Source organism: Cervus elaphus, chromosome 20 (genome assembly GCF_910594005.1).
Source record: "Cervus elaphus chromosome 20, mCerEla1.1, whole genome shotgun sequence".
NCBI classification, from domain to species: Eukaryota; Metazoa; Chordata; class Mammalia; order Artiodactyla; family Cervidae; genus Cervus; species Cervus elaphus.
In genome coordinates this window covers 40,184,819-40,207,612 of record NC_057834.1, presented here as the reverse complement: position 1 = coordinate 40,207,612, position 22,794 = coordinate 40,184,819, and the positions used below count along the sequence as shown (strand labels likewise).

Here is a 22,794-nt window from a genome sequence, read left to right as displayed (position 1 = left end):
AATCAGTAATTTTTTAAAAATTTTATTTATTATTTTGGCTGCCCTGGATCTTTGTTGCTATACGAGGGCTTTCTCTAGGTTGTGGCAAGCAGGGGTCACTCTCCAGCTGCGGCTTCTCGTGGGCATGCCTTCTCTTGTTGCAGAGTGTGGGCTCTCAGAGCGTGGGCTCTTTAGTTGTGGCACACAGGCTTAGTTGCCCAGCAGCATGTGGAATTTTCCAAGACCAGGAATCAAACCCATGTCCTCCACATTGGCAGGCAGATTCTTAACCACTGGACCACCAGGTTTGATCCAAAATCAGTCATTTTAAATAAAGCAAATACTACATTTTGTGCAGCGTAAGGGGTGGGGGAGAATGATTTATTAGCTTCTCTACCTCAGACTGAATTTCTTAAAACTCTGAGCCTCTTCCTAGAAGCGGGCAGGCCCACATTGCTTGGATCAGTGGGTTCTGGGAATGAGGCTACAGTGAGGCTCTGACCCAACCTAGAGTGGTTGGTGGAGCCAGTCCGCTGTGAAGAGGGAGTGTGGTTGATGAAAGCTGACATTACAGCCTCAGGGGAGCATGCATTCCAGGCAGGACTGGGAACCTGGCTGAAAACTGTAAGAGAAAAAAAAGAGATGAAAGAGGTCAAGAGGCTCTGCAAGAACCATACGGGCTTCATGTAGAAAAAGCGTCCGTAACTGTGGTGGAGAAGCAGAGGCCGCAAAAGGTGTACTTGGAGCTGTGAAGAGTTACATGGCCCCAGTGGGATTTCCCATAAACCTGAGAAGATGACTGTTGTTGCTAGACCCGGTACTCCGGAAACTGCTGGAGGAGGCATCAGGGCCCAAGGGTGACCTGTTCGAGTCAGGGGAAAGGGGGACGCCTGTCACAGAAGGTTCTCGGCTAGCCCTCCAGATTGACTGGTGTCCCTGAGGCTAGTTCTAGAGGTGGAGGGGGGAAGCTGGCAGTAGTCTCTGGTCCATAGCAGGAGGGAAAAGAGAGACAGACAAATCTCATTGGAGAAAGCAGCTAAGGGCCCCATACAGGCCAAGGCACCTGACTGGGACTTTGAATTCCACTCAGGGCATCAGTCGATGGGAAATCCCAAAGCTCTGAAGGCAGGTCTGAGAAGGAGCTTTTTCTGAGAGAACCTCCAAAAACCTTGAGAAAGTGAAAATGGCCATCCTCTCACCTATCTGTGGACAAGATGACTGTTTTCTGGTGACCTAATCCCATTAGGTGAATCTGTCTATAGTGTCTCAGAAGCTGAGGCTGACATACATGGGAGATGAGGCCTCTTGAGAAGCTTTCAGCCCCACAGGATTCAGCTCACTTATCACCAGGGCCTTTTCCTACCCCAGTGCAGAAACACTAGAGGAAGACAATAAAAACTCAGGCTGGCGAAAGGCAGACATCCAAAAGAAATTCAGCAGAGGTCTCTGCTCCCTCCAGCTGCATTCCCCATCAGAGAACAAGAGAGGAAGTGACAGGGAGCAAGGGCCACCCCTCCCCAGCCTGGAGAGCCCCAGAACTGGAGAAGTCCACAACCCTGCAGGTGAGAACTGCATGAGTGATGGATCAGCCACAAGTGTCCAAATACAGATGGATTAAAGCCTGAAACAGGAGCTGTTTACCTGTTTTCAAAATAGGGGAAACAGAGAGCTGTCTTGAAGCAGTTCTGCTTTGCTCCGTGGGGCAACCGCTCTGAGATACCTGCCCTCTGACCCTCCCCCTGCCCCCCACCCCAGGAGGCAGTTAGTCAACATCGCTGCTGGCCCAAATGGGGAAGAGAAACATCCCAGAGATATGAGGCAAGAGAGACATCTGGCCCCAGTCAGATCCACAGGCAGGACAACTTTCCTAAAACCAAATTAATATAGTGAGCAAAAGGGGAGATCATGCCAGTGACAAAGGAAACACAAGAGCAATAAAATTGGTGGAAACTCCTCCAAACCCAACCTTCCCATGTGCTTTGGGTGACAGTGTCCTCTATAGAGGCCTTTATAGAGGGCTTCCCAGCAGCTTGCTAGAAATGCAACATCCACAGAATTGTGCAGACTGGCCTTCAACATCAGCTTTTATAACAAACAGAAGCAAACACAAAAGAGACTACTGCTATTTATGAGAGCAGAAATGATCCTCAGACTCCCCACTGGCCTAAGTGAGCCCCAGGCTCAAGAAGGAGATACCAGACACCCTCTTACTAGGAGATGTGGAAACTTGAGCAGTTAACATGGAAAATAAAAACACATAGCTGTAAATGATCAAATCATACTCATTGCATTTGGAAGTTCCTTGGAAGATTCCCATCTGCCTTGTGGATCAATTGATTTTCCTGGAATTGGAGCCAGTTGCTTTTTGAAACAGTAGCTGGAATTGTGTCAGAAGTCTGGTTGATGGGGCAGATGTAATGTTGACTGTCAACTGTCTATGCTGGAATTGGCTGAGTTTGAAGGATTTGTACAGGATACCTCCAAACCCTTCAATAGCATGGAATAGTTGGCAGAATACTTCTGGAGTAAAAAGAAGGCAGATAAAGCATTTTTAAAAATATATTGAAAAGGAAATTCTCTGTGAGATCCAGAATAGGTAACTGAAGAGGGGAGTACATCAAAAATGATTTCTGAGGTCCCTACCTCAGACTGCAAATTTCTAAATTTCTGAACCTTTTCCTAGAGGAGGGGACTCAGTATTAATACCTGATGACCTCTGGAGTCCCAGAGTATAGCACCCTCTATTCTGCTCCAAGCCTGGGTGTTCCAGATGCAGGCTGCAGAAAAAGCCACTCAGCCTACAGAGAAAACTAAGAAACACCAGCTAATCAGTGTGTTTTCCAGTAATGGCATTAATAGCCTCAAGGGAGGAACTAAGTCCAGCTTGGCTGGACACATTTCTGAAAAAAATATACAAGAGTAGCAGTTATTCAGAAGGAGAAACAGAGGAGGTAATGAAATACAGTGACAAGAGTGCCCCATGGGGTATTAGTTTGATCCACAAGCTCAGTGTCTCCAGATCTCCCATTACTTCTCATTTAGTTTTTCTTATCTTATAGCATTGGCTAGGGCCCTGCAATACTAATATTAGATGGAAGTGGTAATGGAGGCATCCTTGTGTTTTTCCTGTTATTAAAGATTAATGTCTGTGGAAACAACCTGAGCGTCCATCAGAAGGTGAATGGATAAAGAAGGTGTGGTACATATTATATATATATATATATATATATATGTGTGTGTGTGTGTGTGTGTGTGTGTGTGTGATGGAATATTACTTGGCTGTAAAAAAGAATGGAATGGTGCCATTTGCATCAACATGGAGGGATCTAGAGATTATCATACTAACTGAAGTATATCAGACAGAGGAAGACAAATATCATATGATATTACTTATGTATGAACTCTTTAAAAATGATACTAATAAATTTATTTATGAAACAGAAATAGACCCACAGACAGAGGAAGCAAACTCATGGTTACCAAAGTAGAAGTAGAGGGGAAGGATCAATTGGAAGTTTGGGGTTAACATATACACACAACTATATATGGAGTAGATGACCAATGAGGACTCGCTGTATAGCACACAGGAACTATATTCAATATTTTGTGATATCCAGTGGGGGAAAGGAATCTGAAAAATAATATGTATGTATGTATAACTGAATCGCTGAGCTATATACCTGAAACTAACATACCATTGTAAACTAACTATACTTCAAAAAAAAATGTCTAATATTTTTCCATTAAGTATGACATTTATGATGGGGTCTTAATGAATTACATTATAGCGGAGAGTTCTAGGACCAAAGCAGGAAAGAAATCCAGAGCATTTTATTTGTGCTTGATATTTTGCTCTAGAAAGCGTAGAATGGAAACGTGCTTTAACAAAACAAGATGCTGAGCAAGCTGAACTGATTGGAGCCCTTGCTGGGTTAAGTTGATGAAGAATCTCTGACTCTGGATGCAGGATATAGTTCTATGCTTTCTGCTGCTAATGAGGTCCCTTCAGGAGGAAGAAGAAATTTCTGCCCACTGAAAGAGTAATGAGTACAAATCATTTGAAAGAGTTGCTAAAGGTCTATGCCCTGACCTAAGCAGCCAGTTCAGACCATGATTTTGCAAACAAGAGAATTATTCACATAGAAATTTCCACCACTCCTAAAACTGGAAGGAAGACTCCTCAACCCAAAAAGAGGGACAGTCCCTAAGAGTTCATGGAACTCAAAATGTTAATCCCCAGTTGTACAGTCATTGTCTTGTGGATTGCTCATACGAGGAAAAAAAAATAACCACAGTAACTCAGGCCCAAGTGAGGGTGAGGACCTGGAATAGAAGAAAGAAGTCCAAGAGAGAAAGTTCATTCTGGTAACTACAGGGGGCAAGGACAAAGAGACCAAAAAGACCAGAAGAGGAATGGCAGGCTCTCTGCAAACACAGGTTGGAAATCAACTAGAAGAAAATCACTCTCATGTCTGAACCAGGGTTTCCTGCCTGGAGACAACCACAGATCTAATCCTAGCTTTGCCATTTGCCAGATTAATAAATTTTGTTGAGTTTCTTAACTTCTCTGAACCTTCTTATGTGCAAAATGGAAATAGCAATTATCAGTATTATAGGGTTGTTATAAGAAATAAAAGAGATAAGCTATCACAAAGTCTAGTGCTTAAAAGCAAAATTATCAACAAATATAGTGAGCCTGTGTCAAAATTCTTGTTTTAATTAATTAATGAGAGAATCAGCAAAGAAGATTTTTAAAAGCTGGTTTGAAGAATATTTGAGAATATATAAAGACATTCAAGAAAGGAATGACTAAGATTCTTAAATATGACTCAACTTTTAATAGGGAGATAAAAATTAAAGCAACAACCTCGAATGTGATTATCTTGATTTTATTTTTATGGTGACTGTATCTGCAACAGTTCCTGTTTCCAAAGCTAAACACTGGAATAATACTGAATTGTCACTTAATTTAAGATAAGTAATTGCTTCTAATGACTATCTTGTTTCAGTGTTGTGTATATATTTGAGTTTTTCTCTTTTGCATAATATTATCTGAACTAATGTAGACAGTTTATATGGGGCTTCCCAGGTGGCACTAGTGGTAAAGAACCCGCCTGCCAATGAAGGAGACGTAAGAGACACAGGTTCGATCCCTGAGTCAGGAAGATCCCCTGGAGGAGGGCATGGCAACCCACTCCAGTATTCTTACCTGGAGAATCCCATGGACAGAGGAGCCTGGAGTCACAAAGAATCAGACATGACCAAGCGACTAAGTGCACGTGTGCACACACACACACACACACACAGAGCTCATATGCTGCCTTTTTCAGTTCAACTTTTCATGGCCTCAGAGTTGGCTATGGAGTATGTCTCACGTGGAAACACATAGGGGTTTAACATCTCTGCCAAGCTATAGAGTCATATTACAAGCAGATGTAAACTGTCTACTGCTTTATCCATTGTGATCTGTTAACCAAACATACTGTGCTGACCATGTTACACTTCCCAAAGTGCCAGATGATGGAAGGTTAACAAGCAGCAAGGACTTGCTTCTACTCAGGCAAACTCTAGCCTGAGATCAAAGATTTAAGCAATCACCATTTTGTCTTTCTCCAGGTTCGAGATTTTTTTTTTTTTCCTTTCACACTGCCTTCCAGAAGGATAGTGCCTTCCAGAAGGATATCACCTTCCCTCCCCTTCTGGACTTCCCTTGTGGCTCAATGGTAAAGAACCCACCTGCCAATGCAGGAGACGAGGGTTCTATCCCTGGGTTGGGAAGATCCCCTAGAGAAGGGAATGGCTACCCACTCCAGTATTCTTGCCTGGAGAATTCCATGAACAGAGAAGCCTGGTGGGCTACAGTCCATAGGGTCACAGAGAGGCAACACATTTGAGCAAATAACACCATTTTTCCCCTTCTCAGCCCATCTGAATTTAGGCTGAATTCCATAGGTCAGGAGGCCAGAATCTAGGCCGATATCTGGACCCTACCAGAATCACTGTGGCTCCCAAGTGGAAGGATGTATAAGAAAGTCTTTTCCACTGGAATAAGCTGTGTGTTCAGCTCCTAGACACCAGTTGCCCAATTCCAGATACTCCCTGTGCTCTTTAATAATTCTGTCACAACTGCAAGGCACTTGGCTGAAGTCAGGAGTCTTGGATCTTGGGTGGAGAACCTGGGTGGAGAAGTGGGATTTCAGACAGGTTATCCTTTAAGGCCGGATCTGCCTCAATTGGTGAGCCAAGTTCTCCTTTGTGGGTTCAAAATGACATGAGGCTTCCTACTAAGTCACTTATTTCTCAACTTTCCACCACCTTGTTCTTCTTTTGTTGCTGGGGCAACAGGAAACTGAAACATCTTGCTCTGGGCTACAAGCCCTGTCTGACTCTGCCCAGTAGGTCCTGTAATGGGCATAGCCTTGTTTGTACACTACAATCTGCAAGCCTGCTTCCTCCACAGACCTTCCAAAGATAGCCTCACTCATCTCCACCTCATTCTTCAAGTAGCCAGTGCCAACTGGTCCACCTCCCACATTCAACCATGAGCTTGGGTATCAACCATTTGACATCTCAGGGTCAATGCAGTTCTTCACAATCACTGGCCCATCACTTATGGTGAAACTCCAGAGGGCGTTCTGGGCTGCCTTCCCCATGGTCCTCTGAGAGGACTCAGAGAAAGTGGACTCATTGGACTTTCAACCAGCAGAACACAGTTAACAATAGTAAATCCCCCACCATCACCCCACCCAAAAGAATCCATTAACAACAAGTCTAACTGCATTTTCAAGGAGAGTGAAAGGCACTGGGATATGTTGCCCCTCACCCCCACTCAAACACATACAAATATCCACACAAATACACACACACACACACACATACACACCACCACCACCAATGTGTATAACTGAGAGGCAGAATGGGGCTGCCCTCCCCTTTTGTGCATTCACCCATTATGTTCCCTAAATATTGAGAGAGGCCTGGGATGCTTCTTGGTGAACCGTGACAACCTTTCCTGTCTTTTTTGGCCTGGGCCACATTTGGACCAGCAGCTCACATTTTTAAAGGTGCCTCTCAGAACTGCAATGAGAGCCTCGTCGATGTAGAAGAGTGTGCTCACACTCCTGAGTTAGGTGAGAGTCAGACACGACTGACCGACTGAGCACACACGCACTTGGCTTTGGGGAATAGATAAAGAGATCCTCCAGGAAAACTGAGAAGGAAGAACTTTTGTCCCTAACCTTCCCACGCCTGCCCAGAGGGAGCCCACCTCCATATTTAATGACTAGATCCCCCATTCCATTCTATGTCCCAGTCTCAGTTCTCTGCTGACTGCCAACCATTTTCACTAATACATTAGCTGATAATAAAACTAGCTGGTAATTAAAGCCTTGCTCTGTGAATAAGGGTTTTAAGCTGTAATCTTTCCCTATTCATTTGCATTTCTGCATAAGTAAACTACCACAAAGGAAAAGCCCAGTGATCTGGGGTGAGTAATCTTCAGCATTGGGACCCAGTTCATCTGAGTGGCATTTTGTTGGGTGAGGGAGAAACTTGCTTCTCCTGAAATCTGGGGGAGTGGCAGGCAGGGGGAGGGATTGGCCAACTCCTTTTCTGCCCCTGGGGCTGAAACACTTCTGCCTTCACCAAGGGTCCCCTCCTTCCCCCACCTCCACCCCCACAGAGTTGGGTTCCTCTACAGCCCAGGCTCCTGGAATTAGAGGCACACAATCCTCCCAGAGAGGGTGGGAGGCTCCCTGTGGTTTATGCAGTGGTTCAGTGCCTGATGCACACGGAGGGGCCCCAAGCCAGCGTCCATCTCTGGGGACACAGTGCCCCCACCCCAGCTTCACAGAGCAGAAGAGCTGTGAAGGGGTTGGGGCAGCAGCAGAGAAACTAATTTAGCCCTTAGCAGCACAAGTTCCCCACCCCCTACCAACCCCACCGAGTCTAGCCACAAACAAAACAACAATAATGGAAATACACACTCTACCTTCTATTACTAAAAACCCAGAAGTCAGAACAAATGTTCTTAACATTTGAGGGGTGTTTGCATCCTTTTTCAATGATGAAAGACTCAGAGGAATGAGCATATGCCCATACAATCAGAATGGTGTACTCAACGTCAGTTCTGTTCCAGAGATGTACCATGCGTGTGTGCTTGCTCAGTCATTTCAGTTGTATCTGATTCTTTGTGACCCTATGGACTGTAGCTCCTCTGTCCATGGGGATTCTCCAGGAAAGAATACTGGAATGGGTTGCCAGGCTCTCCTCCAGGGGATCTTCCCAACTGCGTCTCTTACATCTCCTGCATTAGCAGGCACGTTCTTTACCACTAGCGCCACCTAGGAAGCCCCAAGATGTACCACAGGCCAAGTCAAAATCCCTGGTATAGAGAGCTGGTTGGGAGCTGGTGACAGCTCCCAACCCCGTTCTGCATACCTCACCTAACATCACCACCCCTCCTGCTAAGTGAGGACAATGGTAAATGTCCCAAAAACACAGCATGGAAACTCAGCTTGCTAGCTGGGTTCTGTGAGAGATGCCCATTCATTTTCTGGCCCTCCTGTTTCACCAAACCCTTGGAAACCCGGAGTAATGATGGGGAGGTTATTTTAGATAAGTCACTGATTATCGAAGCATTCACCCCACAGGGAAACAATTGACTACCCTATTCTTCACATTGAGTTTTATTAATTATTTAGTTTTCAATATCTATTTATTTATTTCACTGTGCTGAGTCTCAGTTGAAGTGCCAGGGCTTCTCTCTAGCTGTGGCTCGGGGGCTCTAGAGGGCATGGGCTGAGTAGCTGTGGTGCAGGGGCTTAGTTGCCCTGCAGCGTGTGTTATCTTCCTGGACCAGGGATCAAATCCATGTCTCTTGCATTGGAAGGCAAATTCTTAACCACTGGGCCACCAGGGAAATCCTTCCTTTATTATTGAATAAAGTTAAGAGGTTGGGAATGGAGAGAAAAGGAACGCTTCCTAAACCTGTTTAGAAGAAATTACAAGTGCAGGGGCCAGGGGGCTTTTTAGTGTTACTTAATGTAGAACTCTAAGCATCTATCTAAAGTCACACCACAACATAGAATCACTCTCTCTCTCTGTCTCTCATACACACAACACACACTTCTACACAGTTATCTCCCTAACTTCCTGAAAGTTACATCTAAGACATTTTGCTGGAAATTAAAATTTAGAGAATACTCTGAGTTTTATTTATATCACCCTGTTCTCATATCACCCATATCATATATCACCCATATCACTCATACCACAGCTATAGCGTCTTGGACTTTCTAAAATTCTTAAATCCTGGAACTCAGGACTCAGGATTGTGGGGCTGGAAAAGGTCAGGAATCGTTTGGGAAGAACACCGGGAGGAGAGCAGACAGGTGGTAAGCACAGAGGGCTGGTGGTAGATGGGTAGTGGGGGCAACACAGGTTTGTTTATCTTCCTTTGGGTTTTCCAACCCTCCCTCCACCCCCACGGGAGCCTCATTCCACAAATGGAAAGCAAGCAATCAGGAGACACCTGAGGTATCAACTATTTTATTACTCTGCAGGGATGAGTCCAGGGGCCTAGCCCCAGGCCCAGTAGCTCTGCTATTCTTTGTGAATGTCTTCATGGGTTGCCAGGCCCACCTTTATCACCAGCACCATGAACTCCTCGAAGTTAACTCCACCATCCTGATTAATGTCCAACTCTTTGAACCAAGTGTCTGCATCCTTTTTCTGTGAAGATTGGAGAGAAAGAAGTCAGAGGGTAAAGATCTCAGGGAAGCTGAGGCATGATTGTCTGTACGGGGCAACGCAGGAGATCAGTGACCCAGGGCTTCATCAGAGCCAGGCCGAGAGCCCCAACCATTCCCAGTCCCTCCTCACCTTCATATACTTAGGACACTCTGTCTCTAACAATTTCTTCAAGTCATCCCTGTAGACGGCATGGTAATTCCCTTTCAGCAGGGAGTACCTGTGGTAGACTTCAATCAGGGAGTTAATGGCACTCTCCAGATCCGTCAGCATGGTGTCCAAGGATTTGCCCCACCTGGAAGACAGAGCACCCGGGTAAGCCCGAAGTGGGGAGGGTGCCTATGGGGATGCTCAGGAAGCTCCTACCCCAGGGGGTGGCTTTGTCTTGGATGGCACCATCCAAATAACTAAAGCCAGCAGAGGGCTATGGCTACAAGGGGAAGGGGTGGGATGATGTAGATGAGGGTGTGAGAGGGAGCAGGGTACCCAAGCACACACAATGCCTCCCAGCTCTCCCCACATCCTCATCCTCTGCCCAGGAAGGGCCCAAACGTGCCCTCACTCAAAAGTCCTAGAGCCCTCGGCCCCTTCTTCAACCCCAGGCTCATGTTCCTCTGGACCCTGTCCAGATACCAGCGAGCTTTCTCTCCCCTCCTCTGAGAAGGCTGCTGCACTCCCCAGCCCACCCCAGGGGAAGCCCACAGTGTGGGACAGACCACAGTTCCACTTACCAGGTCTCCCCAATTCAAAGTTGCCAAAGGACATGCAGTGCTCAGTGTCGGCTCCCTTTTATAGCAACCAGGACTGGCCAGCTGCCCAGGGCCTCGGGCCACTCAGAGGCAGCAACTCCCTTCCAGTGTTGCTACAGCCTCAAGTTTCCCAACAAGGAGAATGGGGCAATCACTGTGCAGATTGAAAAGTCCTGAGGGGCAGCACAGGAAAGGTAGGAGGAGGAAGGTAAGTGCCAGGCAGTGATGCCCAGGAGGAGAAACCAGGAAGCGGGCATGGTAAAGATTCTGCCTGTGGGCTGCTAGCATCCCCTGGCATGGCCAACCATGGAAGCTCACTCCTAAGTCCTTCGCACTGTTGCTGTGACTATTTGCATGGCTTCTCTATGCATCTCGGAAATAGAACTGAAGTTGAATGCCTCATTTTGAGTGCATGCAAATAAGCTCATTCCTCCATAGCGTCCATCACATTGTCAAAAGGGTCCAAAGGCCTCTGAAAGGTTAAGAACCCTTGTCCTTGTTGCGGAATTTTTAGTAATGGAAGATGGATTATTTCCATTATTGTTGTTATGTGTGTGGCTGGACTCAGTGGGGATGTGTGCTGCTAGGGGTTAAGTCCGTTTCTCTGCTGCTGTCCCCACACCTTCACAACACCTCTGTTCTGTGAGGCTTGGTGGGGGGGCACTGTGTCCCAGGAGATGGACGCTGACTTGGGGTCCCCCTGTGAGCATGAGGCATGAGCCGCTGCATAAACAGCAGGGACCCTTCCATTCTCTCCAGGATGATTGTGTGCCTGTGACCCCAGGAGTCTGGGCCATAGAGGAAAACAACTCTGTGGGGGTGGGGGAAGGAGGGCACTTTTGGAGAAGGCAGAAATGCTTCAACCCTAGGAGGAGAAGAGGAGGTGGGCAATTCCCCCCGGATTTCAGGAGGAGTGAGTCCTTCCCCCACCACCTGGGTCCCAGTGCTGAAGATTTGTGATCATTTCTCTTGTACAGAGCACTTGACATTCGTGTAACCTATTCAGACCCTCAGAACATGCCTATCAGAAAGTCGGGGCACAGAGCCCCCCTCAGTCTATACACACGGAAGCCGAGACTTAGAAAGGTGAAGCCGTTCACAGTTTCCCAGGGCAGATGTGCCAGAGTGCAGACAGGATCCCAGAGCACCAGGCTCCAGGGCATGCTCTGACAAGAAGAGGACTCTGCTGAGAGAGCCCCTCCCAGCTCTCCATCCTTCATACATTAAACCAAATTTTCCTTATGCTTCTCCAAGGCCTAAGTCGTCATCGCCTCCTAGAGGAAGCAGATGGGATTAGCCTCTCTCTACTTCATGTTCCTGCAGCCCTTTGGGCTTAATTTTGTCATTAACTTTGTAGATGTGTGACCTTGGGCTAATTACTTACCTTCTCTGTTCTTTAGTTAGCTCAATTATTAAATAGAGATTACAATAAAGTCTACCTCCGACCTACAGAATAGGAGAGAATATTTGCAAATCATACATATGAGAAAGGGTTAATATCCAGAATACAGAAAGAACTCCTACAACTCAACTCCAAAAGAAAACAAATAACCCAATGAAAACTGGGGTGGGAGGGAGGTTCACGATGGAGGGGATATATGTATACTTCTAGTTGATTCACGTTGTACAGCAGAAACCAACCACGACATTGTAAAGCAATTATCTTCCAATTAAAAACAAATTTTAAAAAACTGAGCAAATGAATAGACATTTCTCCAAAGAAGACATGCAAATGATCCATAAGCACAGGAAAAGATACTCCACTAATCATTAGAGAAGGCAAATCAAAACCACAATGCGATACCACCTCACACCCATGAGATTGTCTACTGCCAACAAAAACAGAAAATAACAAGTCTTAAAAGAATGCAGGCACTGCTGGTGGGAATGTAAACTAGTGAAGCCACTGAAGGAAAATAATAGAGTGGTTCCTCAAAAAATTAAAAACCAAATTACCATTTGATGTGGCAATTCCACTTCTGGGTTAATACCCAAAATAACTGAAAGCAGAGTCTCAGAAAGATATTTGTACCCTCATGTTCACAGAAGCATTATTTGCAACAGCCAAAATGTGGAAACAACCCAAGTGTCCATCCACAGATGAATGGATAAATAAATGTGGTATGTTCATACAATGGGGTATTACTCAGCCTCTAAAAAGGAAGAAAATCTTGACACATGATACAACATGGGTGAACCTTGAGGACAGACAGTGAAGTAAGACATTCAAAAAGACCAATATCTCCATTTATATGAGGTACCTGGAGTAGCTGAACTCATAGAAACAGGAAGTTGAGTGGTGATTGCCAAGGTCTAGGAGGAGGGGGATGTGGGGGTAATTGTTTCTTGGATACAGAGTTTCAGTTCCAAGAGGATGAGCTCTGGATGCACAACAATAGGACTACATTTAACAGGACTGAACTGGACACTTAAAAACTGGTTAGAATGGTAAATTTTATGTTACATATATATATACATATATATATGTAGCTCAGTCGTGTCCTACTGCTTGTGACCCCATGGATTGTAGCCCACCAGTCTCCTCTGTCCATGGAATTTTTCAGGCAAGAACACTGGAGTGGGTTGCCATTTCCTACTCCAAAACTTTATATATGTATATATATATATATATATATCTCCACAATTTAAATATCTTAAAGTCCTAAATGCTTCCACTCCCCCAAAATAAAATCTGCCCAATAGTGTTGTTGTGAGCATTAAAAATAGATGCAAAATATTTATGACTTGTGGGCTTTTATTAATAGATACTATATTTTAATTAAAAGTTTACACACAAAACACATGTGAGGCGTTTAAAGCAGCACATGGTAAGCAAGCACTGTGTGAGTGTGTACCATGATCACTGCCCCGTCAATAAGTCTGATTCCCCAGCTGGGCTGTGAACCCTTGAGGACCCAGACTGGGTCACCTGTCTCTGCCTCCCTGGGACCCAGCGCAGTGCCAGCTATACACTATAACAGCAACAACAATCAGTAAGAACAAACAATAGCAAAATAATGGTTGGTATTTACTGGGCTCCTACCATGTGCCAGGAACCATTGTCATTGTTCAAAAGCTTTATTTACATCAACCCATTTAACCCTCACAATAATCCAATGAAGTATGTTCTATCATAGTTTCCACTTTACCGATGAGGAAACTGAGGCCCACAGAGACACAGCATTCGGTGCCTCAAACGCCCCGGGTGACATGACCTACTGTGACATCATCCGTTTCCTGCACTTGACTGGAATACCTCTTTGCCAGTGAAGTGCTTCTCATCCTTCCTGACCCAGCCCAGGAACCATCTGCTCTCGTCCATTGCTGACTCTCTGTCCCCCACCGCTGTCAACACTGAGTGAATTCTCACCTCCAGTGCTACCAAGCTCTTCTGCATCACACATTTGCTCTGCTATATTAGAGTTCATCTGTTTATTGCCTGTCTTTTCTTTTGGACTAAGGGCCCCTTGAGAGCAGAAACCACATCGTGTCCTGGGGTCTGGTACATACTAGGTACTCAATTAATACTTACTGAGGGAATAAATGAATGAAGAATTGAACACTTGATCGAGCCCTTATCCCATGCAGAAATTCCCTTTATCATATCCTGCCACTTTAAACGATAGTGTTTTTGGAACAAAGTGGGATATAGACCCACCCACCAAATACAGTCTGCCTTCCTTGACAGTCAACCTCTTGATAGGAAAATAGGGCTGCTTATGACGTCAAATATGACAAGTTTTCAACCAATGATCAAGAGCTTGGCACCTGCCTATGTTTCTCCAGGCCCACTTCTAAATGACCTGCACAATCGCATCTTACCCCAAATAGCACATCATATTTTCAGAGTGTTTTTGCATCCACTAACTCGTCTGACAGCACCGTGAAGTGGACATCACAGGTATAACTATCCCTATGTGACAGATGAGGAAACTGAGGCACGGAGAGTTACCTGAGGTCCTACGGGCCTGTGTCCTGCTTTGTTTTGGTGCTTACATGCCAAAAGCACACTTTAGAACAAGCTGGCTTTTTCTGAGATTCTACTTGGGGTTTGTTCACCAGCCCAGGATGGCATTCACGCTGACCTCTCTCAAGGAGGGTGATGACAAGATTGATGGAGATGATGTTTTTCCAGGCCCCGACCCCTCAGGAGATGCCCGCCTTGAAGCTTCTCCTGAGAATGTCCGGGTGGAAACAGCTTTCTTCATCCAGAAAGGACGGAAAACAGGCCCCAGGTCCAGTGAGGGAATCATAAACCGTGATCCCCTCCAGCATCGTGTGCTCGTCAGTCCCTGCTGGTCAGCGAGGCCACGAAACCCCGCCCCAGAGAAGCTCCCCCTGGACAGGCAGCCCTGGGGGCTTCCGGGACAGCAGGAGCCAGGCTGAGCTGACCCGGCAGGAGATGGTGTCAGGAACTGGGCAAGCACAAGGGGAAATAGGTAGCACCTGTAATCAGACTGACGGACATGGGGCAACCCAGAGGGAACGGAACTTAGTTCTGTTTACAGGCAAGAGCTCAATCCTGGCTGTGTGTCACAACACCAGGCCCAAGCCCATGGCTGAGGAAATGAGGACAGAGCTTGCAGGGCCGGTGGAGAAACCCCCAGGAAGGGGCAGGAGGACTGGGCTGAGCCGCCGCGTTGTAATCAAAGGCCTGTGCAACCCAGTACATTTCAGGTGAGACAGGCAGGGAGGATCCACCTGCGCCTGGGGCAACAGTGGCCTGAGTCACCCTGCCAACTGTCTCCAAGTCTCTGGACGTGACTCAGGGCCTGCAGGAGGCAAGGTAGACCCTGGTCATGGGATTCCAGTCCACGGGCCCCATTCCTGCACACCCCGCTCCACGCCAGCTGAGCACACACTCTGTGTGTTGACGCTGGGCTGTGCACGGGTCATGCAAATGACAGGATGGGGTCCCCGTCTTGGTGGAGGATACAGACAGTCACACATAACCTCAGTGCAGCAGGATAAGACCTCCACAGGGGAGGTCCAGAGGGAAAGTGGGGCCAGTGACAGTGACCCCTACATGATGAGAACTGAAGATCAGCCAGTGTGTAGACCTGGCATCCACGGAGGGCCTGCTTCTGAGCTCCACTGCTCAGGAACAAAGGTCTCCAGTTCGGCCTGCAGGGTGCTGCTCCCCGTTTGGTTCACAGATCCAGTTGGCAGAGGGAACCAAACCAAGTCCTTTAAATGATACCCCCAATCACTGCCTAGGGATGCAGACAATTACCCATCATTCTTTCAAATAACTCATTGTTTCTATCATAGTGCACTCAGGACAAGGGTTCTCAGACCATCCTCAGAGAAGAAACCTACCAAGATGGACTCGGCAGGACCTAAAGGCAGGCGAGACCCTCTCCCAAGAGATTTTGCATCAGATTCCCGGGCTCCCGGCGAGAGACAAAAACAAAAAACACAGAGAGAGGGCAGAGGCAGGTCTGAGCTGGGAGGGATGAGGGAGTCACAAGCAGCCCAGAGTCAGAACAACACCCAGATCCATCATCATTTGTTTATTAATAGAAACAAAACCAAACCCTCCTCTCCCCAGGAAGCCTTCCCTGATCGACAGTCACCCACTCATCACTCTTCTCATTGACAGGCAGCATTGCCAACTTTAAGTTTGACCCATCTCTGACTCAATGTATGGAAAACCCACCCCACAATCTTCCCTCACCGACTGGCCACGGACCTGCCACCCGTGTCAACTACCAGCATCATCTTCCCCACCCTGTCCTGGCCCCTGTCCTGTCCCAGCTGCTCCACCTTTGTAGGGGCTCTCTATTGAAGCTGGGAGAACTGCTGCCCTCGTGGCTCCAGTCCAATCAGGTACGTGTAGTGAATGAGTGACCAGAACATCAATGGTGAGACCTGGTTTCCTTGTCAGAGAGCTGGCTCCCCGAGAGAAGAGACTCCACTCTCTCAGACCGAAAGCTGAGGGTAAGGGCTGTCTCCCTGCTCAGACAGGGGCTCCTGTGGGCAGGGGCTGTTTCCTTTCTCAGACAGGGATTCCTGGGGACTGGGGCTGTCTCCCTGCTCAGACAGGTGTTCCTGGGGCAGGGGATGTCTCCCTACTCAGATAGGGGCTCCTGTGGGCAGGGGCTGTCTCCCTGCTCAGACAGGTGTTCCTGGGGCAGGGCTGGCTCCTCCCTCAGACAGGGGCTCCTGGGGCACAGACTACCCAAAATGACTGATCCTCAGAGTAGGACCAAACCTTTCTTTCTGGGGCCAGAGCAGAGGCACGGAACCAGGAACTGAGCAACACCCAGAAGTCTTTACAAAGTTGCTTTATTCTCTTCCTTCACAGCATCCACTCCACACACACACACACACACACACACACACATGGCTATGTCTTCAGCTGCCCACAGCTAGGTCACACCTGCTCCCTAGGCAGGCCCCTGCACTCCCTCTAATAGAGGCTGTGCTGGGTGCAGTAGTGGGCACACAGCTGCCGGTGGTACTGCAGGTGGTAGTCCTTCACCAGTTTGCCCAAGATGTAGAGGAACTCCTCAAAGCAGATCTGGTTGTCCTGGTTCTTGTCTGCCGCCTGGAACAACTGTGTGATGTAGTATGGCTCCTTCCGGCCCTGAGGAGTGAGTAGAGGGTCAACCACGCACCCCAGCACCACCCTGCAGTGAAGGCCAGGCTCTCCTCTGCCTGCTGGTGGGAGGACGGGGGCGGTCGGTGGGGAGAGTGTGGCCTGGCCCTGTCTGGAGAGGGTTTGCAGGAGACAACTCCTCACTTAGTCAGTGGCCAGGACCCTCTGTGCTGCAGAATGTTCAGGCAGCAGTGTCGGGAGCACCTCAGCTAACTGGACCTGGGGCTTCGTGGGAGACAGAGAGTGCAGGCAGGGCTTCATGTGCTGGTTGACTGGGCACCCCAACACAATTCACCTTTGCCCGTCATCAGGGGCTGTGGGCTAAGTCGGTTCAGTCATATCTGACTCTGTGCAACCCCATGGACTGGAACCCACCAGGCTCCTCTGTCCATGGGGATTTTCCAGGCAAGAATACTGGAGTGGGTTGACATGCCCTCCTCCAGGGGCTCTTCCCAACCCAGGGATTGAACCCATGTCTCTTGCATTGACAGGCTGGCTCTTTACCACTAGCATCTCCTGCCTATCTCTCCCCCACCTAAAGTGCCAGCTCCCCTGCAGGGACAGCCTAGCCCAGGGGCGTCAGGGTGGAAGGCTATGCCTTCCTCCTCCACAGCGGGAGCCTCCAGGGCAGAGCACCCTGCACCTCGTGTCTGCCTCTCCAGAGCTACTGCAGGACCAGCACAAGATGGGGTCAGATATCTCCATGCAATGTCATCTGCCTGGGAACTGTTTAGGACTCTGTGCCCGTGTCACCTCCAGACAGCACAGAAGACGGGAAAGGCCAGAGCTAGGGGCCCTGGAGTTGCTGGGACATCCCAAGTGGGCAGCCCTCGGGGCTGGCACATGGAGGAAAGGGGCATTTGAGGTGGAAGGGACAGCAGGGAGGAGTCCAGCCCAGAGGGCAGGTGAAGGCAGGTGGCTTAGTGAGCAGTGCGGGTGATGCAGGTGTCAGCAGGGTCTCGTTGGTGGGTGTGGGAAAGCTGGGGTGAACCTCTCAGAAAGCCTCCAGGAAGGAGGTCGCTGCAGTTGTAAGCAGCCGTGGGCCTGAGAGCAGTCCTCATCCCTGTGGACACCACTCCCTCCCCTTCTGTCTCCCCCATGGCCCCACCACCTACTTACTATCTTGTCTCCTCCGCAAATTTGGTTGACTTGAGAAACTGGAGGCCTCCGGCCTGGGGCAGGCACATCCTGGCTTCCCTCCTCTCAGACCCCTGCCCAGGCTGCTATGTCTGCCCAGTGAGTCCCCCAGTGCAGGTTCTGGGGGTCCTTGCAAAGCCCCATGACATTGGCAACTGGCCTTGGGAAGAAAAAGTTTTCCCAGAAACAGGGCCTAGCCAGTCACCCTGGTCACACTGCCCCGTGACTCTCGAGGCTGCACTCCAATAAACAGAGGGTGAGGCTCTCTCCTCTGACGTGTCCCAGAGGCAGGCAGGGGACACGGCATGAGACGTGACCAGAGGAGGCGCCTCTCCTGGAACGGAGGGCCTTGAGTTGGGCACGACCTGAAGTACCCTGGACGTGGCAGTCCAGAGACCCCGGGGCTGGGCGCCACGGACCAAGAGGCAGACACTTTCACCAGCCTCGCAGGCCCCAGGGAGCAGGGTGGTCACGGGGCTGGGCCTGATGACAGAGGGGAGGCACAAGCCTGAGGAGGTGACTGAGCCCAGCCTGAGTTCCGGGGCTGAGCCCCCAGGCTGCTCGGAGGGACCCTGTTGGCCTCTCAGATGGGAGAGGAAATGATATTTCCCAGCCCGCAGGTTAGCAGCAGCCACCACAGCCCAGCTGTCCTCCACTGGGACCGGGAGGTGGATGAGAAAGGCTTGTATAGACCCCAGGAGAAGGGCCTAGGGTTCAAAGGTCAGGTGTGGGGCAAGGTTGCTGACCGAGCTAGCCTGTGGGCAGAGGAACGATTTAAGTCCTTTTCTTTCCAGAAGCAGGTCAGGCAGAAGAACAAACAGGTTTGGGGTTAGGACTGAGTTTCAGGGATTAGCTGTGCTTGGTCTGGAGTGGGGCCAGGCAGAGAGTTTCAGGAGAGGGAAGGACAGAAAATAAAGCTAGGCTGGGCCACGCTTGCCCCACCAAACATCCTGCCCTCCACCCTCCCGCACGCCCCCTCCCCTAGCTGGAAGTGCCCCTAAGAGATGGCTTCCTGTACTTTCACCCTCACCACTTGCTTCCAGCCCCACAAGCAACCCCAGACTTTCTGTATCCCCACCCAACCCCACGCACCAAGGTCTCCATGAAGCGGGGCACATTGTCCATGAGCAGAGCCTTCAGCTCCTCCAGCGACAGTGTCTCTACATCCCCTTCCCGGGCAGCATACTCGTGGTAGCAGTGGATGATTTGGAAGAGGGATTCCTCCACTGGTGTGTCCGTCATGGTGGCTGGGCCTGGGCCCAGGATGGGGCAACTCGGGAGATGAGGGGGGAAGCAACTGGGGACACTGGAGAATCTGGGGGCAGGGAGCACAGCAGAGCAGGCCAGGCGGAGGCCAGGCCACAAAAGGTGGGTTCTTCCTCCAGGAATCTTCTGCCCGCCTGTGTAAGGGCCCCTCTCTGCCCTCCCCACCTGACCCCTTGCAAACTTGGCTCAGCCTCCCTGCCCTGCAGGAAACTGCCACAAATTCAGGACAGAGCTGTGTCCCTTCCCTGAGCCAGCAGGCTTCCAGGAGACAGGGTCTGTGTCCTGTGTCCCACCCCCAACCATGCCCTCAGCTTAGGAGCCCTCGAAATCAAGAATGAGAAGAAATTAGACTCTTGGAAGCAAGATGACATATCCCAATGGAATTATTTTTAAACACCTTGAGAAGGCAAGATACCCACTACCATAAACTATTTTGTAACACAAACAAAATATTGAGATAATGATCCCACCCAGAACCCCAGACTTGCTCAAATACTGTTTTCCTTTTGGGGCTGAATACAGACGGCCCAAGGATCCCCACCTTGCTCCCACTCCTGCCCTGACTGGCCCTCTCTGAAGGAGTCTGTGGGCCATCTGCACGCCCCCAGGGCCCCTAGAGTCTCTGTGTGGGGGGCTGTTCAGTGCCCAGTGTCAGGGGCAGGCAGGGGTGCCGTGGCCTCTCCTAGTCACCCCACAGCCCCATCCAGGTGCTCTACATGGGTGAAAGCAGGTGCCCTTAGCCCCCTGCTCCCCACTTCCTTTAGAGATGAGATCCCTGTTTTCAGGAGTCAGGGCTGTCCTATAGCATCAGCTGTCCTCTCTGGATTCTGGGCAGATAAGATTCAGGACAACTGGTTCCAACTCTTACAGAGCCAGCCAGGCCCTGGGCAAAGCAGTTTATGCACAGTATCCCATGCAATCCTCACAATGACCTTATAAAGTAGGCATCACGCCCCCACCCCATTTTCCTGAGGAGGAAACGAAATCTAAAAGGGCTAAGTAAATTTCCCCAAATCACACAACTGACCATTTGGAGCTGGAATCAGTCAGTGTCTTTGGGGTTATAAGACGTGTTTTGATTTGGAAGTCCTTAACCCTTTTGAGGCCACAGTATGCTATTGGGACATCCATCTAAAAGGCACACATCCTCCAAAATGGGTAAGTGACTCCTTTCAGCTATCCTGGACCTGTGCAGGATATCCTGGACCCACACAACCCAGCCCACCCCCACAGCTCTCTCGGACCAGGCGCTGACCTGTTGCTGCTGGGGTGAGGCTGCTGCTGATCCACAGTCTTGATCTGTGTTTTATCCTAGAGATTCCTCGGCACTCAGGCAGGAGGCAGTTGTGAGAACAGGGGCTCCTCCGCCAAGTCCCACATCCTGCCCATCCTCAGTGCCTCCAATTATGGCAGCCAGTGTTGTGACTCTTAACAGGTTCCTCAGAAGCACGACTGAGCCTTAATTGCATTCCTGAGATGACATCACGGACACTGCTTTCTATGATTAACTCAGTCAGTTTCAGGGACCCACCTGCCCTCAGAGCCTGATCTAAAGCATCTCAGAACCACAGAAGATCATGTTATCCATCTCCCCACCTCAGAGCTCATCATCACAGCTCCAGGGCTCATTCGGGGTCAGACACACAACTTAAATACATATTTGGGGATTTCCTCCCTCAATTAGCAAACCCCCAAACTCCAGAGTCACGAAGCACATTCATTCATCCAACAAATATTTCTCAAGCAGGAGGCCCTCTCTAGGCAATGAAGAGTAAGACATGAGGCCAAGTAACAGGGTGGGGACACTTGGAGGGGACAGAGTCACACACAGTCAGAGAGCACTGGGAACGCTCCTAATTTAGTGTCATAAACAGGGTGGCCTGGGCACCCAAGGAGCACCTTTTGCCTGCCTGGAAAGCCGGGGAAGGTTTCCTTGGGAGATGCTATTTGCCCTGGCACTTGAAAATATGGTTGCAAGGAGATCATGAAGAACCAGGCACTCCAGACAAAGGAAAAGGCTTTGCCCACAGGCAAAGGCTCAGATGCATGAGAGAGAGTGGCTTGCTTGGGGGATGAAGTCGACAGGGTATCTGATGAGCAGTTAGAAGAAAGAAGACTGAAGAGGCAGGATGGAGACCAAATGTGAAGGGCCCTGTGTGACAGGCTAGAGCTGCAACTTCATCCTGTGCAAAGAAAGTAGCTGATGGAGGATTTTTAAATGGGTTGGGTGATGGTGAGAGGTGACAGAAGTAGTAAGGACACCTTTTTTATAAGGAAGTAACCCACTGCAAAGAGGAAGTGATCTGGGCGCGGCCTGAGGTCCTCGCATGGCGTTATGTCTGCGCTGCACGTCTCGCGTGTCCCGGCCTTGTATCGGCGCATTTTGCTGCCGCACCGGGTTCTGCCCCCAGACCTCAAAGACCTTGGCGACCAGTACGTGAAGGACGAATTTAGGAGGCACAAGACCGCTGATTCTAAAGAGGCAGAGCGATTCCTGCAGGAATGGGAGGCATATGCAGCAGTGCTATGGCAACAAGCTAATGAAAACAGACAAAATTCAACTGAAAAAGCATGTTTTGGAATCTCCCTACCAGAAGAAAAACTTAATGACTTTTGTGATGAACAGATTGGACAATTGGAGGAACTGATGCAAGAAGCCACTAAACCCAACAGGCAATTTAATATTACTGAGTCTAGGAAACCAAAGTTTTAGTGTACACAATAAAGTTTAAAAAAACCATTTCAAGTTCAGAGCCCTTTAACTATCATTGGTTTTTAAAATTTGTTTCTTAAGCTTTTAGATTTGAGAATGCCTGGTGTTAATGAAATATTCTTTTGGGGGATATTTTGAATGTTGTCTGTAATATACAGATCAGGATCATGAGTGGATGAAACTACATTTATTGAAGTAGTAACAGTTGCTGGATAGGATTTGTGCTTTGGACTACGTAAGAAAGAATGGTTCTAAACTGCACAAGCTTGTGAAATTTTCCCCAAAATCTTATATGTAAATTTGTTTTCATGCTATTCATGTTTAAGCATTAGTCTCATGGCTCTAGCTATATCAGATAAGTATTTCATGATCATGATAGATACAGAATTCCAAGGTCATTACTTAATTTCTATTTGCATGGAATACATTTTTCTATCCTCTCACTTTCGTTCAGTATCCCTAGATCTGACGTGGGTCTCTTGTAGACAGCATTTATGGGGATCTTGTTTTTGTATCCATTCAGCCAGTCTGTCTTTTGGTTGGAGCATTTAATCCATTTAGATTTAAGGCAATTATCAATATGTATGTTCTTATTGCCA

At 48.5% G+C, this 22,794-nt stretch overlaps 3 protein-coding genes and 1 long non-coding RNA gene across 4 annotated transcripts; 1 reads left to right on the top strand and 3 right to left on the bottom strand.

Annotated features, from left to right (window-relative positions):
- Nucleotides 1–246: 246 nt before the first annotated feature.
- Nucleotides 247–6,309, bottom strand: LOC122676997. The gene is made up of 3 exons (XR_006335686.1): nucleotides 5,971–6,309; nucleotides 2,262–2,499; nucleotides 247–601 (listed from the first exon to the last, which is right to left on the bottom strand). It is a non-coding gene; the product is annotated as an uncharacterized LOC122676997 (long non-coding RNA).
- A 3,203-nt stretch (nucleotides 6,310–9,512) lies between these two features.
- On the bottom strand, nucleotides 9,513–10,602 carry S100A8 (S100 calcium binding protein A8). The gene is made up of 3 exons (XM_043877225.1): nucleotides 10,461–10,602; nucleotides 9,862–10,024; nucleotides 9,513–9,711 (listed from the first exon to the last, which is right to left on the bottom strand). Exons 2-3 carry the CDS (start codon nucleotides 10,000–10,002, stop codon nucleotides 9,583–9,585), a joined length of 270 nt encoding a protein of 89 aa, XP_043733160.1. The 5' UTR covers nucleotides 10,003–10,024; nucleotides 10,461–10,602; the 3' UTR covers nucleotides 9,513–9,582.
- Nucleotides 10,603–16,747: 6,145 nt separating this feature from the next.
- On the bottom strand, nucleotides 16,748–20,887 carry LOC122677901 (protein S100-A15A). Its single transcript, XM_043878218.1, has 3 exons — nucleotides 20,738–20,887; nucleotides 19,309–19,531; nucleotides 16,748–17,067 (listed from the first exon to the last, which is right to left on the bottom strand). The coding sequence occupies exons 2-3, from the start codon at nucleotides 19,456–19,458 to the stop codon at nucleotides 16,891–16,893; spliced, it is 327 nt and encodes a 108-aa protein (XP_043734153.1). The 5' UTR covers nucleotides 19,459–19,531; nucleotides 20,738–20,887; the 3' UTR covers nucleotides 16,748–16,890.
- Nucleotides 20,888–21,810: 923 nt separating this feature from the next.
- Nucleotides 21,811–22,195, top strand: LOC122678086 (succinate dehydrogenase assembly factor 3, mitochondrial-like). Its single transcript, XM_043878562.1, has one exon. The coding sequence runs from the start codon at nucleotides 21,818–21,820 to the stop codon at nucleotides 22,193–22,195; it is 378 nt and encodes a 125-aa protein (XP_043734497.1). The 5' UTR covers nucleotides 21,811–21,817.
- The last annotated feature ends 599 nt before the right edge of the window (nucleotides 22,196–22,794 follow it).

Excerpts from the sequence above, each read along its gene's own strand:
- S100A8 (XM_043877225.1), bottom strand. The coding sequence starts at position 10,002 with ATGCTGACGGATCTGGAGAGTGCCATTAACTCCCTGATTGAAGTCTAC. Across the intron at positions 9,712-9,861 it reads AGTGTCCTAAGTATATGAAG|AAAAAGGATGCAGACACTTG; the intron begins GTGAGGAGGGAC and ends CAATCTTCACAG.
- LOC122677901 (XM_043878218.1), bottom strand. The coding sequence starts at position 19,458 with ATGACGGACACACCAGTGGAGGAATCCCTCTTCCAAATCATCCACTGC. Across the intron at positions 17,068-19,308 it reads CCCGCTTCATGGAGACCTTG|GGCCGGAAGGAGCCATACTA; the intron begins GTGCGTGGGGTT and ends CTCACTCCTCAG.
- LOC122678086 (XM_043878562.1), top strand. The coding sequence starts at position 21,818 with ATGTCTGCGCTGCACGTCTCGCGTGTCCCGGCCTTGTATCGGCGCATT.